We start from the raw sequence: 14,403 nt of genomic DNA on the forward strand, positions 1-14,403 counted from the left end.
TACATTTATGACTTTTGATTACAATTTCAAGATAAAGTTAATCTTTTTTAACAAAAACATTTTAAATATCACAAAAGAGTCATTTTTGCATATTAAACTTCAATTATTTCGATCACCTGACGTGCCAGTGAAATTTAACTCACGGCATCGTTTTCAGCATCCAAAAATCTATAAAAAAACGCCTTATTCGATTAAAAAAACATTTTTTTGTAAATTAATATTATATTTGTGGATTTAGCACCAAATCCATGTATCGACACTACGATTTTATCGACAGTGTCGATAATGCGATACGTAGTTCACATCATTTTATAAAAATGATGTTGGTGCCGCTAGCGTACGATGGCTTTCGCCTATCACGCGAAAAAGGCCGCCATGGCCTCTCTCAGGTTTCGGTTTCTCTCTGACTGTACCCTTTAGGTATGCACGTACCTGACAGGTCCGTACAGATACGGACCTGTCAGGTACGTGCATACTTAAAGGGTACAGTACACCGTACTTTTAGTACGCCGTACATGTTATTAAAATTAATTAATTTGATAGTTTTATTGTTAAAATGAGTATTATTATTGACTAATTATCTTATTCTAGAGTACACATCATAAAATTATGATGAAAAAAAAAAAAAAAGATTTTCCCTGAATTCGGGAACTAATTTCATAGTACTTCGAGCGGTCACCCATCCGATTGCATACCGCCATTTACTATGCTCGACTTCTGAAATCGTCTGGAAACCGCTGCACTTCGATGATTCACGAACACCTGTATAATCGTGGATGTATAGTTATGATATATCTGTTAAATATATGGTCCTAATAGAAATTTATGCAGTTCAACTAAACATCCAGTCAGTTACTGTCTAATATTTAATACAGTATCGGCACGAATAGTACGCCGTACGCTCACCGTACTAATACCGTGGAAGTATTACTATCTGGGGGGTTGTAGTCTCGATATCGACTACAGATGATAACGGTATGTTTTTTGCTAATTTTACACGTGTTTACCAGTTTAAGAAAATATAATTTCTGTGATATCAGCCCTCTCATATACCTTATATTTGCGCGCACACTGATCGTATAACACAACGTACGTATACTCGTATGGGGACCTATAATTTAAACGCCAATTCCGAACGGCAACTTTTGGTAGGGAGGTTTACCGGGCAAGTATACTACCCGGTGGTTTGCCTATTGCCTTCCGAGAGTAGCTACAAGTGTATGAAAATTTTTCGGTTAAACACAAAACTTTGAAAAAACTAACTCTTTTTAAGAATCAAACAAGGAATATGTACGTAAGCCTACCGCTGGATGTATTACGATGTATTACGCTGGATGTATTAAAAATTATTCTTTATATTAAATTATAAAATATACAGGGTGTCCCGACCTTTTTTGCTAATCACTTTTGTGTAGATAGAGCGGACTAAACTGAGTCGAAAAGTTCTGTACCATTTTGCAATTTTCAATATCAGTTCTCTACCATTTTGCAATTCTCAGCACTTTATGAGAAGAAAATAAATGATTTTTGTCTCTTGCAGATTTTCTGTGAAGTTAGTATTTGAGTAAAAAATTATTCAAGACCAATATTTTGCAATTTTTAGTAATTAATATCTTGTTAACTATTGCGAAAATTGCAAAATAGTACAGGACTTTTCGACTCAGTTTAATCCGTTCTATCTACACAAAAGTGATTGGCAAAAAAAGTCGGGACACCCTGTATATACAGTGAGTACAAAAAGTATTCGTACAGAGAAAATATTTTTTAAAAAACTTTATTTTTAAAAAATAAATATTATCTAGCGAGAAATGAGTCATCGAATTGATGTTGAATCGATATAAATTCGATGATTTTAACTAATTTGACGTCACGATTCGACGTTTAATAATTAACGATCATTTCTTGCTGGATAATTAACAATTTATTCATAAAGAATAAAATAGACTGTATGTTTCTTAAAATTATATATACCAAAATGATATGTATTAATGATACGAAATATATCATCCGAAAAATAAGCGAAAATTAAAAATTGTATTATTTAAATGTGCAAAAAGTATTCGTACAGACGAGAAATTTAGATTCTAAAATCAGGAATACATATGCTAAGCTCGTTTGTTTATGTTAGAACATAATGTATTCAATTGCATTGTATAAAATTGCTAATTAATGTTTCTTTTCTACAAATAAGGCTTTTTTTATAACAAATATCCTTGTACGAATACTTTTTACTCTCACTGTAGCTATATAAATAAAATTATGAAATATCGCCATATCGCCGCTGCAGTCGCTAACCGATCGAGTTCGAAGAGGGTGGGAGGGGAGGAGGGGACGGGACATCGAACTCCTGCTTTCACGACGATCCGTTTGGTGGCCTTGTCTGGCTCTGTCGGCCGTCGGCGAATCCGCACATTCGACCTCGTCAACATTGTGGTCGACATTGTGCTACAATTATAACTCTATAGCGAGGTCAATGCCAGCGACGGCGACGAGAATGATAGAACAGGCAATGGCGATTATGGATGACAACGCGACGACCACAATCTCGTAGTCACAGGTGTAAATACGAGATTTCTTCTCTCTCCCCTCCAGCTCGTCCTTTCCTGTCGTCCAGCCGGTGCGCGTCCAACGTCCAACCGCCGACGTCCGTTCACCGTAAGCCGCCGTGCGAGACATGTCACATCCTCCAAGCCACGATAACGATGGCATCGCCCGACAAGCCGCTGGACGGGATTGAATCACGTTTCGCACGTGCCGCTGACGAGACCGAATGGATCCCGTTGTCGCTAACGTTGGTGGAGTATCCGCAAGGTCAGTACGAATGCACGGCCTCTCATTGTCAGTATCCCGAGTTTTCACCTCGCTTCGTTACCGATTGTTTTACACCCTGCCATAATCATGTAGACAAAACTTATCCAGACACATTTGTTCATCATAATATTTAATTATATGCAAATGTTTATAGAATTTATAAAAATTGATGTAATGTGTTAAAATACTGAAGAATTTGTGAAATCGTTTTGGATAAAAAGTTGTCAACATATGCTTAGCAAACAGTTTAATTTATACCACTAAGCTTTGGATATTCAATCTTTTGATGAAATTTAAGAAAAGACTCGTGTATTTGAAATTATAAAAAAATATCTGTTTCTGACAATAATGTATGTTCATAAATTTTTAGGGGATATCTTTGGACAGCTTTTGGCTGTAATAAGTCTAATGCCCTTTGCCATTATAACTGGTTTTATCACATTGATACTTTTTAGGAGGGATTTACATACTGTAAGTTAATTGTAATAATACATACACATCAATTGTAATAATAACTCATATAGATTTAATTTATGATTCGCAAATGTAATTTGTTCTTTAATTATAGATTGTATTTTTTACCGGAGTCAGTATCAATGAATGTATAAATTATGTATTAAAACACATGATTCGTCAAGCAAGGCCGATGAAGAGAGATGGCCTGTACGCCGAATACGGCATGCCGTCTACACATGCACAATTTATGTGGTTTTTCGCTGCATACGCAACACTTTTTATATACTTTAGGTAATGAAAAATCACAGATACCTTTACAATCACATATCACTCGCTCTTGTCAGTTCACTCATGCATTATTTTTCCTCTTCCAGGTTAAATTACAACTGTACGGTAACTGAGAGATTTTGGCGGACAATAGTAGCGATAGGATGCATTGTCACAGCTTTATTGGTAACTTACAGCAGAGTGTATCTGCTGTACCACTCCAACACCCAAGTAATTTGGGGTGCGTTAATTGGGATTACACTGGGATCAGCGTGGTTCATAATCGTGCACATGATCCTGACACCGTTTTTTCCTATAGTAGTTTCGTGGTGAGTATCGGGAAATGGTGTAATAATAGCGATAATACTGCATTCAGCAGAGAAAAGTTTTGCAACTGTTCTAAAATTCTTTAGTATGATATGACGGGCCTTGTCCGTAGTTCCTCATTAGATCTAAATATATAAACCAACAATATTAAAGAGTTTTACGACAGTTGCAAAGCTGCTTTCTCTGATGACTGCTGCTTAATAATGATATCATTCATATTATTCTAATCTTTGCTATTCTTCAGGCGAATATCAGAGTTTTTGTTGCTGCGTGATACGACGCTGATCCCTAATGTCTTGTGGTTCGAGTATACAAATATTCGTACGGAGGCTCGGGCACGAGCGCGAAAGCTATCGGCAATTGGAAGGTCGCATTGACAACCAATTATAGTATCGGCCAGTAAGCCGATAGCGTATAATAATGCCTTGATAACGAACGACTCAAAACATTAAACTAACATTCCTACAATTGATTGCGTTGAAGGATTAGCGCAAAAACACAATTGTTTGAAATATTCAATCCTCTTATCAGAGACAATTTAAGTTTTACGAATTCCAATATAAACCGATTATGAAATGATCGTCATTGCAATGTGATGCATCATCATTCAATATTGTCGTTATTATGATAATTATTGTCTATTATTAATACTAATACGATAATATTAAGCTGTTTTTAACGAGAAATAATTGGAGAAACGGCGCCATTGAAGCTGTGGCACAAGTGCGTATCGATTTGCGACTGCTGGAAGGATATTGCTGGGACGACAAAATAATGGATATGATCGTCACGCGTGTTGTAACAGATTGCTGGCATGGCCGAGATTATTAAATTAAAGTCATCAAATGCGTTTGCACGTTCAAGCACGATTGTATTTCTAGCGAGTTACATTCTTTTTAAGGTCTCGCAAATTGTTCTATAGGGTACCGTTTTGTACCAACTCCCAAGAGGCATGTATCGCCTGTGTGCTAGATCCTCTCTCCATGTGTTCCTAATAATTAAGTAAAGAATGAAATAATGTGTGGGATGTACGCAATGTTTAGTTAAATAAAACTGGAGATTCGGAACAGTTAGTCAAGAGGAAGCAGCTACGAGAAGAACTGATTCTCTCCATAAATCTATTTCTGAATGAGCATGCAAGTGCTCCATCAGTGTACCGTTATGTGATGTTTCGCAGCGATTTATTCCAGCGTATTTACGAAAATTGGGATATTCATTCGATACATATTCATGACTCGTATATTGTACAAGATATACATTTTTTTTTTTTAGAAATGTGAGAGGAAGATCAGACTAGAGTACAACGGAGCGTTATAAAAATTGTTGAGTTAATAGAATTGATTGTATTAGACAAAATTGTGATACAACGTTGTCTGACACTTTTGTATTCCAGGCGCGAATCTTCCTTGTTCATTGTCGAATCATCATTTATGAGATTACTGCCCAAGGATCGCCATATTAGTTCTTTTCGATTTTTTTTTCCAGAGTTAATGGTAATGTTTTCAAGAATTTTAATTTCTCGAGCAGGGACGTGTGAAGACAGCATTAATAATTAGTCGGATAGAAGTTAGTGGGCGAACATATATAGCTGTTATTATATATATCTTTTTCTGAGGAGGAGGTTTGCATTTTGTTAATGGAATTCAATAAACGGCACATAAGCAGTGCATCGAACGTGTTTTTATCTTGTATAGAAAAGGAGTCGTTTCATTTCACGACTTTGACTACATTTAATAAATATATTGCCACGTAACAATAATTTCTTTCAACAAAACCATTAAAAATGACATCGCATGCATATGTACATTTCGAAAATTATAGATAATGATACATGGCACGTGGTATCGTGCGATATAGTTTTAACAGACAAACACAACGACCTTGTGTTCACTTATTTTAAATGGATCGATAAACAAAATAGTTTGCAGATTAGCCGACAGGCATGAGGCACGAATATCTAGACGCGATACGCCTGATTGAAAATTCCTAGTACCTCTAGATTCCGGAAGTTGCTGAGGTATTTAATGAATCCTACGACAAAGCACAGGGAGCGTGGGAGACAAAAAGAAAGAGAAAGAGAGCAAAGAGGGGGGTTGGGTGTTTGCTTGCTAGGAAGAGTTCTCGATCGGGTGAAAGATCTAATTCGCGAGGATGGATTTCAACGTGAAGAAGCTGGTGAAGGATGCGGGAGCCGCCCTCAGCAGGGTCGTGCAGGTGGGAAACCCCTCTTTGTTTGTTCTCCGTTCTATCCGAAAAAAGTCTGGGATCCTCGTCGAGGAAACGACGTTGAACGCATTTCGAATCCGTTTTCGGCGTTTGTCTCCGTTGACATTCAACGCCCGAAAGCAATGATCAAACGCGTTTGCACGTCATTGGACGGCTTCCTTGGCTGCTCCTCGTTCTCGTTGAACTGGAATCCACGTCCAATGTCATCTCGTTTAACCTAGATCCCTGGTCTCGTCTCGACGTGCAACGTCGTCAGCCGATACCAATGACGCTGCTCTTTAATCAAATGAGAACGCGTCTTCCTCTGATGCTGTATTAGCATCGCAATAATGACGCGGACTTTGAACGCAAATCGTAAAATCGCATTTGTTCATTGGCAACTATATTTTAAGAGCATTAGAGATACTATATATTGAGAGCGTTGCTATATATTAGAAACGTTAGAAATTGCCAAGAAAATTCAAGATTATCATGTTTGCTCTCTCATGTCTCTCAGATGACAGAAGAGACACTGGGTACTTCAGAAAAAACTGAACTAGATGCGCATTTGGAACACCTAGCAGAAAGAGGAAATGCCACCAAAACATGGACAGAAAAGATACTGCGGAATATGGAAGCTGTGCTTACTCCAAATCCTGGTATTCAATTTAAATTAATTTAATTAGATTTGAATTTTGATAAAAAAATTGATTGTCAACACTTTAACATTATTTAATAGAATCTTCTATATGTATAATTCATCATTAATTCTAAGATGACATATTTTGCAGGTAATAGGATTGAAGATTTCTTTTATGAAAAAATCGATAAGAGGAGACCTAACAGGTTGAGCAATTTGGAATATGTAGGCACTGATATGATAGAAGCTGGAAATGATTTTGGTCCAGGGATAGCCTATGGTTAATGTCAAATATATTCTCGTAAATATACACATATATGTATAATGCAAGAGAACTTGATGTAAGATTTGATTTTAGGTAGCGCATTAATAAAAGTCGGCCAATGCCAGCAGAGATTGGGACAGATCGAAAGGGACTTTATAGGAACTGCCGCCAATTGTTACATACAGCCTTTGAGAAAGTTCTTGGATGGAGAAATGAAAACCGTCAGCAAGGAAATGGCGATATTGGAAACCAAAAGGTAAAAATCGCTTATCCTTATTGTACATACTAAAAGTTTTATTAATCATGTTAAATGATTTTAATGTAGATTGGACTTGGATGCATGTAAAAATAGAGTGAGGAAAGCGAGGAGCATGCTGGGTCAACAGAGTGTAAGTACCGTTAATTGTCGATATTATTTAAAAATTGTTCTATACGTTTACGATGTGTTTTGTCCTCCACACTGCTGCGATTTATAGGAGTCCGGCATATCGCCCGAAGTGTTGCTCGATCAGGTATTAATGCAATCGATAGTTTCGCTTGTTTTCTCAATTCAGAGAAATCCAAATCTAATGCGATCGCATTAACAATTTTCATGGCTATCGTTTAGAAATATGTATTAAATTTTATAGATATTAAAGTAAAGTGCTAATGTTCTTGTCGTTTACGCATTATCATAATAGTCTCATAATCTGTATACATAAAAGCAAAAAAGCGGTAGTAACAATTGTTGAATCATGAAGCGACACATAATCTTTCTTACGATACGAATCAATAGCGATAGCTACGTCTCATAGCTACAATCATTATAGTTCTGACTTCATCTTAGATAGCAGATACTAAAATATATATACAGAGAAAACAATAAATAAAATATATATATTGCTCACTCAGGCAGAGAGGGAGCTGAGGGTAGCGCAATCAGAATTCGATCGACAAGCAGAAATCGTGAAATTGCTGCTGGAAGGTGTTTCGAGCTCACAGGCCGGACATTTGCGATGCTTGCACGAATTCGTAGAAGCGCAAGCACGTCATTATGCGCAATGCCACGCCGTCATGCAAGATTTACAGCGTGACCTTGCTGGGTAAGTTGGTTGCTTTCACCACTTTTTGGATTTCTTTTTTCTTTTAAAAATATTCTATCTACCTACTCTATTCAATCTGTATTTGGCACGTTATTGTCCTCGTGCAGCATACTGTTATTGCAACATTTCTGTACAGCTATCCTACTTTATGGTGATCCGAGTGAGTAATGTTTGACAAACCTTGAATGTTATTAAGTATGTTTAGATATCGATTCGTAAACTCCGCTTTTCCTTATCAAGCAATCGCGGGCATAGATTTGGACAAAAAGACACGATGAAATTTTTCATAATAAAAATGTTTCACACAGAAGATGCAGTTTTGATGGTTTGACGAACATTACCTATTACAGCTAGTTTCACCAACATTAATTAATTTTAACCTTTAATCGACTGACAGTAGAATTAAAGTTTCAAGATTGCTTGACCTCGGTGAAACCGTTGTGTGATCAATTATACCAGATCTAATGCCGACATGATTTAATTGCTTCCATATCAGCATCCTGTCCTGAACATTGTAACAATCGCTAGTAATAGATGTAAATTGTTTTTTATTATCTATTTAATTACTCCTTGCTTCCTCGGCCTTCGTGCAATCTGTTGGAGCGTGTTCTCTCCCGCTACTCTCTATCTCTGCTTGCACGATTGGTAATTGCAGGGCGCGTCAACCGAGCCCTTTGCTGAGAGTCAACAGCGAGGAAGTGATCGAGCTAAATCCTTCGCCCACTCTCCCTCAAAATTCGTCCGTAAACGCCGGATCTGCCGCTTACGTTACCGCCACATTCGACACTGATACCAGTAAAATTTAGTTTTCAACCCTTCGAGTACGAATATTGACGTGTCATTACAAATTTCGAATCCAGTTGGCAATTCAATTAACGGATCTACGTGAACTATCACGCAATTTTCCCATTTTAACGACATTCATTCAAGTTACATGTACACGTTAAAAAGCTTGATTCCGATTGTCGCTTAATCGTTGCAGACTTGTTACCTATCAATAAATACTCTATAATGTTGTATAATTGTACATGCAATTGTATATTTAGATAAATAGGACGGACAAAGTATCTTTCTCGATAAATTTTTTGTGAACGATTTACGGCGATCAGTGCGGTTTACATATCTTATCTTCATCTTCTTCTATACTACCACCTCTTATTGTTCTTGTATTACCTTTCGAAAACAATTGCTTTAGATCGCCGTAACTCGGCCGAGAATGGCCATAATGGCATCAAAGAAAAATTAATCCTGATGCGCCATGTAACTAAACAACGACATAAACGTAGACACATATCACGCTTTTCTTGTTTTTATATTAGGATGTTGGATAATCTGCCTGTATTATGTACTGCGGGGGGAAAGAATAAATTTTTCCATTCTTTTCATAATATTGGGGAATATCGGGGTAAACCATGTAACAATAATGCATGTAATTGAACCAGTAGAATTGAAAATACACATGCCCGCAAAAGAACAAACTAATTTGCCGAATAAAAAATGTTTTTAATGCAAAATTCGATCTTTTAAATTGCATGCATACTGATCCAATTCACCACAATCAAATACTTATTATTTCGCTCAATGTGAAGTAACGACTATGTAGAGTCTCGTGGTGAGTGTGTGCCTGATTATAAACGTGAAATGATATTTAAATATATTCACGTTGTATGGCAGTGTATGATCCTCGTAAAAAGTCGCTTAAAAGTTTAGTTGTGTCTCCTACCCTCATGTTTCCCTCGTACACGAGTTTATATTATAGATAAGATTATAGCACTATAAATTCACTTATCGTTTACCTACCCAGCCTATCTGGGGGTCCCTATTACACCACCCCACCAGCCATCACCAACGCACTAGCCGAGAACGGTCAGGACAGAGCAAGAGTATTGTGCAATTACGACGCGAGGGATCCTAGCGAGCTAAGCGTCATGCAGGATGAGGTAACGAAGTTTGTGATTTAGGTACTCAACAGCATGTTTGGTGATGTCTCGAGCGAAGGGCATGAATCTGTAGTCGGGTTAAGTTACGGTACTGTAAGATCACCTACTTATAGCCTTTTTTTTTAATCACTCTGTATAAATATATATTGTAGAGAGATTTTCTTTTGTATTTCCTTCGAACAATCGTGTAAGACTTGTTTTAGGCTTAAATCTTTCGGGACTATCATCGATTTTCGATTCTCGACCTAGGCTCTGAGGAAAAAATTCATACCCGACGCGTCCAGAGAAAGGTCCCCGTCCCGAAAGGATTAAGATACTGTCCCGAGATGTTGAACTTCTTTTAATACGCGTTATAGAGTTAAGTATTTGTTATTATAAGTACACGTTTCAAATCGCGAGACGCTCATATATACTTGCATAACTTTAAGAGCTCTCTGTTAATACTAATAACATTGTACTGATGCATTTATTTTCAAGCAGCTAATATGTTGTTAACTTGCAAGATATTAGATATTGTTCTCGAAAGAAAGCTTGAAAAATTCGTATTCTTATGTATTGTCAGAAAAACAAAAAATGCAAAAACTTATATAATACTCCTGCAATGCATTAATATCAATACAAAGACAATTGAGAAAAACATTTTTGGAATGGATACACACGCTAAAATGGAAAACAGTAAAGGACAGTAACTTTTAGCAACATTAATAATACATAAATTGTTTTGCAAAGTTTCGAGAATATCTGAATATGAATATTTCAGCAATCCTTTAAAAAAATAATTTCTATCTTACAAATCGTAAAATATAATACGAAATATCGATTAATCAAGTAATTCGTCTTAAAAAATCTATTTATCTTCATAAGACTAGCAGTTATATCTGCATCCTAATTGTACACACTGATTTGTATTATATTGTGCATGCTAGACATATATTGTAATTTTCAATTAGTTTGAATTTACGTGCGCTTTGTTAAATTTCGTTTTTTAATCGATGTGTCGTTAACATCACGTATTAATTTCACGTTTTCTCTGCTATAGATTTGTAAGATAACAAGAATACAGGACACATCGCGAACGGCTAGAGTCATAAATGTATTTGTGCGTGACGAGTTATTGTATATTTATTCAAATTGTGCATGTTCAAGAAATGCCTACCGTTTTACTTTGTTACGAGCATTTTATTTATTGTGTCACGACTATCGTATTTTTTATGTATTGTTTTGTACGCTTATTTCGATGTGTATCTATAGTGACGCTATATATAATGCGTGCCTGTATATTATAATCAATATGATGTACTAATTAGATTGTGTATAAAGTTATACTTTAATAAATTGAATATCTTGAGAAAAAGAGAGAGACAGGAGGTATATATATGTTTTTTCTAGGTAATCGGTATTTACAAAATTCCCGACGACGACGATTACTTCATGGGCATTAGAGGCAACCAACAAGGAAAGGTGCCCAAAGTATACGTGGAAACGCTTATAATACATCGTTAATGCACTTAGAAGCTATCGTCTATTGTCAATTGCATTTAGAGTCAATTTAGCGCACTGCTCTCTCGCGAAGTTTTATTTTCAGCTTGAATTAGTCGAAATAATGGCTATCTTACTTGGCTTGAAAAGTGATTCGTTATTTCAGGACCAAGAGATTAATCTCAATTTAATTAAATAAATCACTAATCTATGACTAAAGCATACAACACGATGGAATTATTCTTGTATTTAACATTGTGCCTCTTAACCGTTATGATTTTCCTTTTCACAATTCAAGTTGGTCGAATAAAAACATTTACCGTTTAAAGATTTATTATTAATATTACATAATATATATATAAAAGTTTACTTCTTTTTCGACACACCGACCGTGCGTCCACGACGGCCTGTAGTTTTGGTGTGCTGACCACGTACACGGAGACCCCAGTAGTGACGCAGCCCTCTGTGAGCACGGATTTTCTTCATCCTTTCCAAGTCCTCACGGAGCTTAGAGTCTAAGTTGGCACTCGTGAGCTGTAAAATAATACAAAGTTTTCAAGATACCTTGTGACTTTATTAACACTTGCATAAGATTACATGTATATAATTTGATCTCTGTTGCACTCGTACCTGTTACTTGATATAGTGAGGAATACTATAAAGCAATAAAAATGTACAGCAGTGCAGTTGCTATTGCACAATCTACCAGCTGAAGGTACAATGACATATGCACGATCAGTCGTGAATTTGTGCAATGGAACTTTTACGATGTATTACAATAATAGATAAATGATTGTTATCCAAATCATCGTTATATCTTTATATCTATACATCTTTATGCCAGTCGAATTTCAATAACTTATTCGGATCTACAATTCCATGTTTGAGAAACGTTTCTCCGAATGTATGATTTTACATTTTTCAACAATAAAATATGTGTTTCAGAATCTGATCCTTTTCTTTTGTGAAAAAAAAACAGATGCATACCTGTGAGTACTTTCCATCGACGATGTCCTTCTGTCTGTTGAGGAACCAATCAGGAATTTTATATTGCCTGGGGTTAGCCATAATGGTGACAATTTTTTCGACCTAAAAGCATTTTGGATACGTCAGTATTGTAAGGTATTTCACAAATGTAGAACGGCTAAACTTACTTCTTCTTCCGAGCATTCTCCAGCTCGCTTGTCCAAATCAATGTCTGCCTTCTTCAAGACTATGTTGGCATAACGCCGACCAACACCTTTGATCGCGGTCATAGCAAACATGACTTTCCTGTTGCCGTCGATGTTCGTGCCCATGACACGAAGAATGTGTTGGAACTTCTCAGGAATCACGAGCGACTGGAAAACAAGCCAACATGATTATGTATACACGAAACTAACCTCAATCACGACGCGCGAAAAATCACGGACAGTTGGACGAATTTTTGCCTGGCGCGTGACTGATGAATGGAAATCGTCGAATCTTTGCGATCATCGCGAAATATCATGAAGCACGCTCAACCAACAAAAAACTTAGTCGCAAAATATGCCTGCGACGTAACCTCAAAACGTCGGCTGGTCATTTTTTCCGCGAATTTGTTAAAATATTTTGGAGATAAATTCGAAAACGACAAATTTATCATCTTATTTGAGTGTTTGATACGTATCACACAAGATTTCTTCGAAAAAAGTGGATTTCTGAAGGAATTTGCATGACACTCACCATCTTGCCTCAAAGCTTGACACCGAAAGACGGGAATAGGATAGCATAGGATAGGAATGGAGATTCATAAAACCGGAAGTAGCCGCTATGCCAGGATTCAGGATTCTCTGATTGGACATTGGACTATTTCTTTTTTCAGTACATTACCGCCAGTACATCCATTTTCAGTTTGGGAACTAGTGACTACATACGTTTTCTGACACTATCGATAAAATCATATCGTCGAAAGTCGAAGATGTGGTTCGTCTCTGTACTAAATCCTCAGGACAGAAGCGTTTATTATGTATTAAAAAAATGTGTGATGTACAATTTACAAAGTAAATTTGTAATTGTACATCACACATTTTTTTATTACTACTAATTAATTCAGTTTGCATTTCTTAGAATATTAGATTACTTTTTTATTTTTGTTCTTTGCTTCGTATTTTGGGTGCGTTCGGGAAGACGCTATTCGCGCTATGAACGCAAACGCTGTTCGTAGAGCCTATAGCGCGATAGCGTTTGCAAGCTCCGCGAACGACATTAGTGTAGCGTTGGTAGCGTTGGCATTACGGGCATTATTGCATTGAGACTTTGTTAACCTTAGATTTTATTAACGATGAATAGATACAATAACCAGTAATATTACAAAAAGCCATTAGAAATAAATGAGAAGTCAGAAGCTAAAAATTGATCAATCAAAATCGAATATAATATAATAATCGATTGATTGATAAATTTCTGCTTCTGATTTATTACTATTGCTTATTGCAGAAAGTCTCTTATTAGCAATACCAGGCTTTCTGCAATAAGCAATAGTAATAAATCGGAAGCAGAAATTTATCAATCAATCGATTATTTTGTTATATTCGACCCATGTGATATTATAGTGATGCTGTTCAATCCTGCAAACACTACGCTATCAATACACTACCTCGGAAGGAATAGCGTTGATAGCGCTCTGTCATGACGTAAAACGCTACCGTTAGTAATAACGTCGCGATCGTGTTTGTGTTGTAATTGGTCAATTTCTTATGGCTTAAGGCTTAAAACACCTATTGTAGATCCGGACTAATTGATCAATTTCTTACGGCTTAAGGCTTAAAACACCTACTGTAGATCCATACTTAAGGCCCGTCTACAATACACGGAGTAAAAAGTAAGAGGAAAGGCCCGTCTACAATACACGGAGTAAGAAGTAAGAGTAAGAAATTGACCAATCACAGTCGATTATTCTTCTCACATTCG

The 14,403-nt window shown here is 36.5% G+C and overlaps 3 protein-coding genes across 8 annotated transcripts; 2 read left to right on the plus strand and 1 right to left on the minus strand.

Annotated features, from left to right (window-relative positions):
* Nucleotides 1–2,334: 2,334 nt before the first annotated feature.
* Nucleotides 2,335–5,122, plus strand: LOC108766202 (dolichyldiphosphatase 1). The gene is made up of 5 exons (XM_018515360.1): nt 2,335–2,811; nt 3,182–3,282; nt 3,380–3,558; nt 3,642–3,863; nt 4,106–5,122. The coding sequence occupies exons 1-5, from the start codon at nt 2,523–2,525 to the stop codon at nt 4,236–4,238; spliced, it is 924 nt and encodes a 307-aa protein (XP_018370862.1). The 5' UTR covers nt 2,335–2,522; the 3' UTR covers nt 4,239–5,122.
* A 606-nt stretch (nt 5,123–5,728) lies between these two features.
* On the plus strand, nt 5,729–11,604 carry EndoB (SH3 domain containing GRB2 like, endophilin-B). 6 transcript variants are annotated; one of them, XM_018515362.1, is made up of 9 exons: nt 5,729–6,075; nt 6,584–6,725; nt 6,858–6,986; nt 7,065–7,227; nt 7,297–7,360; nt 7,448–7,483; nt 7,863–8,053; nt 9,858–9,993; nt 11,383–11,604. In XM_018515362.1, the coding sequence occupies exons 1-9, from the start codon at nt 6,013–6,015 to the stop codon at nt 11,494–11,496; spliced, it is 1,038 nt and encodes a 345-aa protein (XP_018370864.1). In that variant the 5' UTR covers nt 5,729–6,012; the 3' UTR covers nt 11,497–11,604. The 6 variants fall into 6 exon arrangements, with proteins under 6 accessions (XP_018370864.1, XP_018370865.1, XP_018370868.1 ...); XM_018515366.1 differs by lacking the exon at nt 11,383–11,604 and adding an exon at nt 8,190–8,213 and having other exon boundaries at nt 5,732–6,075; nt 9,858–9,921; XM_018515363.1 differs by lacking the exon at nt 7,448–7,483 and having other exon boundaries at nt 5,730–6,075.
* A 183-nt stretch (nt 11,605–11,787) lies between these two features.
* RpS18 (ribosomal protein S18) lies at nt 11,788–13,238 on the minus strand. Its single transcript, XM_018515368.1, has 4 exons — nt 13,177–13,238; nt 12,627–12,812; nt 12,460–12,561; nt 11,788–12,006 (listed from the first exon to the last, which is right to left on the minus strand). Exons 1-4 carry the CDS (start codon nt 13,177–13,179, stop codon nt 11,839–11,841), a joined length of 459 nt encoding a protein of 152 aa, XP_018370870.1. The 5' UTR covers nt 13,180–13,238; the 3' UTR covers nt 11,788–11,838.
* Nucleotides 13,239–14,403: the final 1,165 nt, after the last annotated feature.

This window comes from Trachymyrmex cornetzi, unplaced genomic scaffold (genome assembly GCF_001594075.2).
Source record: "Trachymyrmex cornetzi isolate Tcor2-1 unplaced genomic scaffold, Tcor1.1 scaffold573, whole genome shotgun sequence".
NCBI classification, from domain to species: domain Eukaryota; kingdom Metazoa; phylum Arthropoda; class Insecta; order Hymenoptera; family Formicidae; genus Trachymyrmex; species Trachymyrmex cornetzi.

What these genes read in the sequence shown, in the direction of transcription:
- RpS18 (XM_018515368.1), bottom strand. An exon ending in GAGAATGCTCGGAAGAAGAA is followed by an intron (nt 12,562 to 12,626) that starts GTAAGTTTAGCC and finishes AAATGCTTTTAG; the next exon opens with GTCGAAAAAATTGTCACCAT. An exon ending in TCGATGGAAAGTACTCACAG is followed by an intron (nt 12,007 to 12,459) that starts GTATGCATCTGT and finishes ATTATTTTACAG; the next exon opens with CTCACGAGTGCCAACTTAGA.
- EndoB (XM_018515362.1), top strand. Translation starts at nt 6,013, where the DNA reads ATGGATTTCAACGTGAAGAAGCTGGTGAAGGATGCGGGAGCCGCCCTC. An exon ending in GCATGCTGGGTCAACAGAGT is followed by an intron (nt 7,361 to 7,447) that starts GTAAGTACCGTT and finishes TGCGATTTATAG; the next exon opens with GAGTCCGGCATATCGCCCGA. An exon ending in TAAGCGTCATGCAGGATGAG is followed by an intron (nt 9,994 to 11,382) that starts GTAACGAAGTTT and finishes TGTTTTTTCTAG; the next exon opens with GTAATCGGTATTTACAAAAT.
- LOC108766202 (XM_018515360.1), top strand. Translation starts at nt 2,523, where the DNA reads ATGACAACGCGACGACCACAATCTCGTAGTCACAGGTGTAAATACGAG. An exon ending in TTAGGAGGGATTTACATACT is followed by an intron (nt 3,283 to 3,379) that starts GTAAGTTAATTG and finishes CTTTAATTATAG; the next exon opens with ATTGTATTTTTTACCGGAGT. An exon ending in ACACTTTTTATATACTTTAG is followed by an intron (nt 3,559 to 3,641) that starts GTAATGAAAAAT and finishes TTCCTCTTCCAG; the next exon opens with GTTAAATTACAACTGTACGG.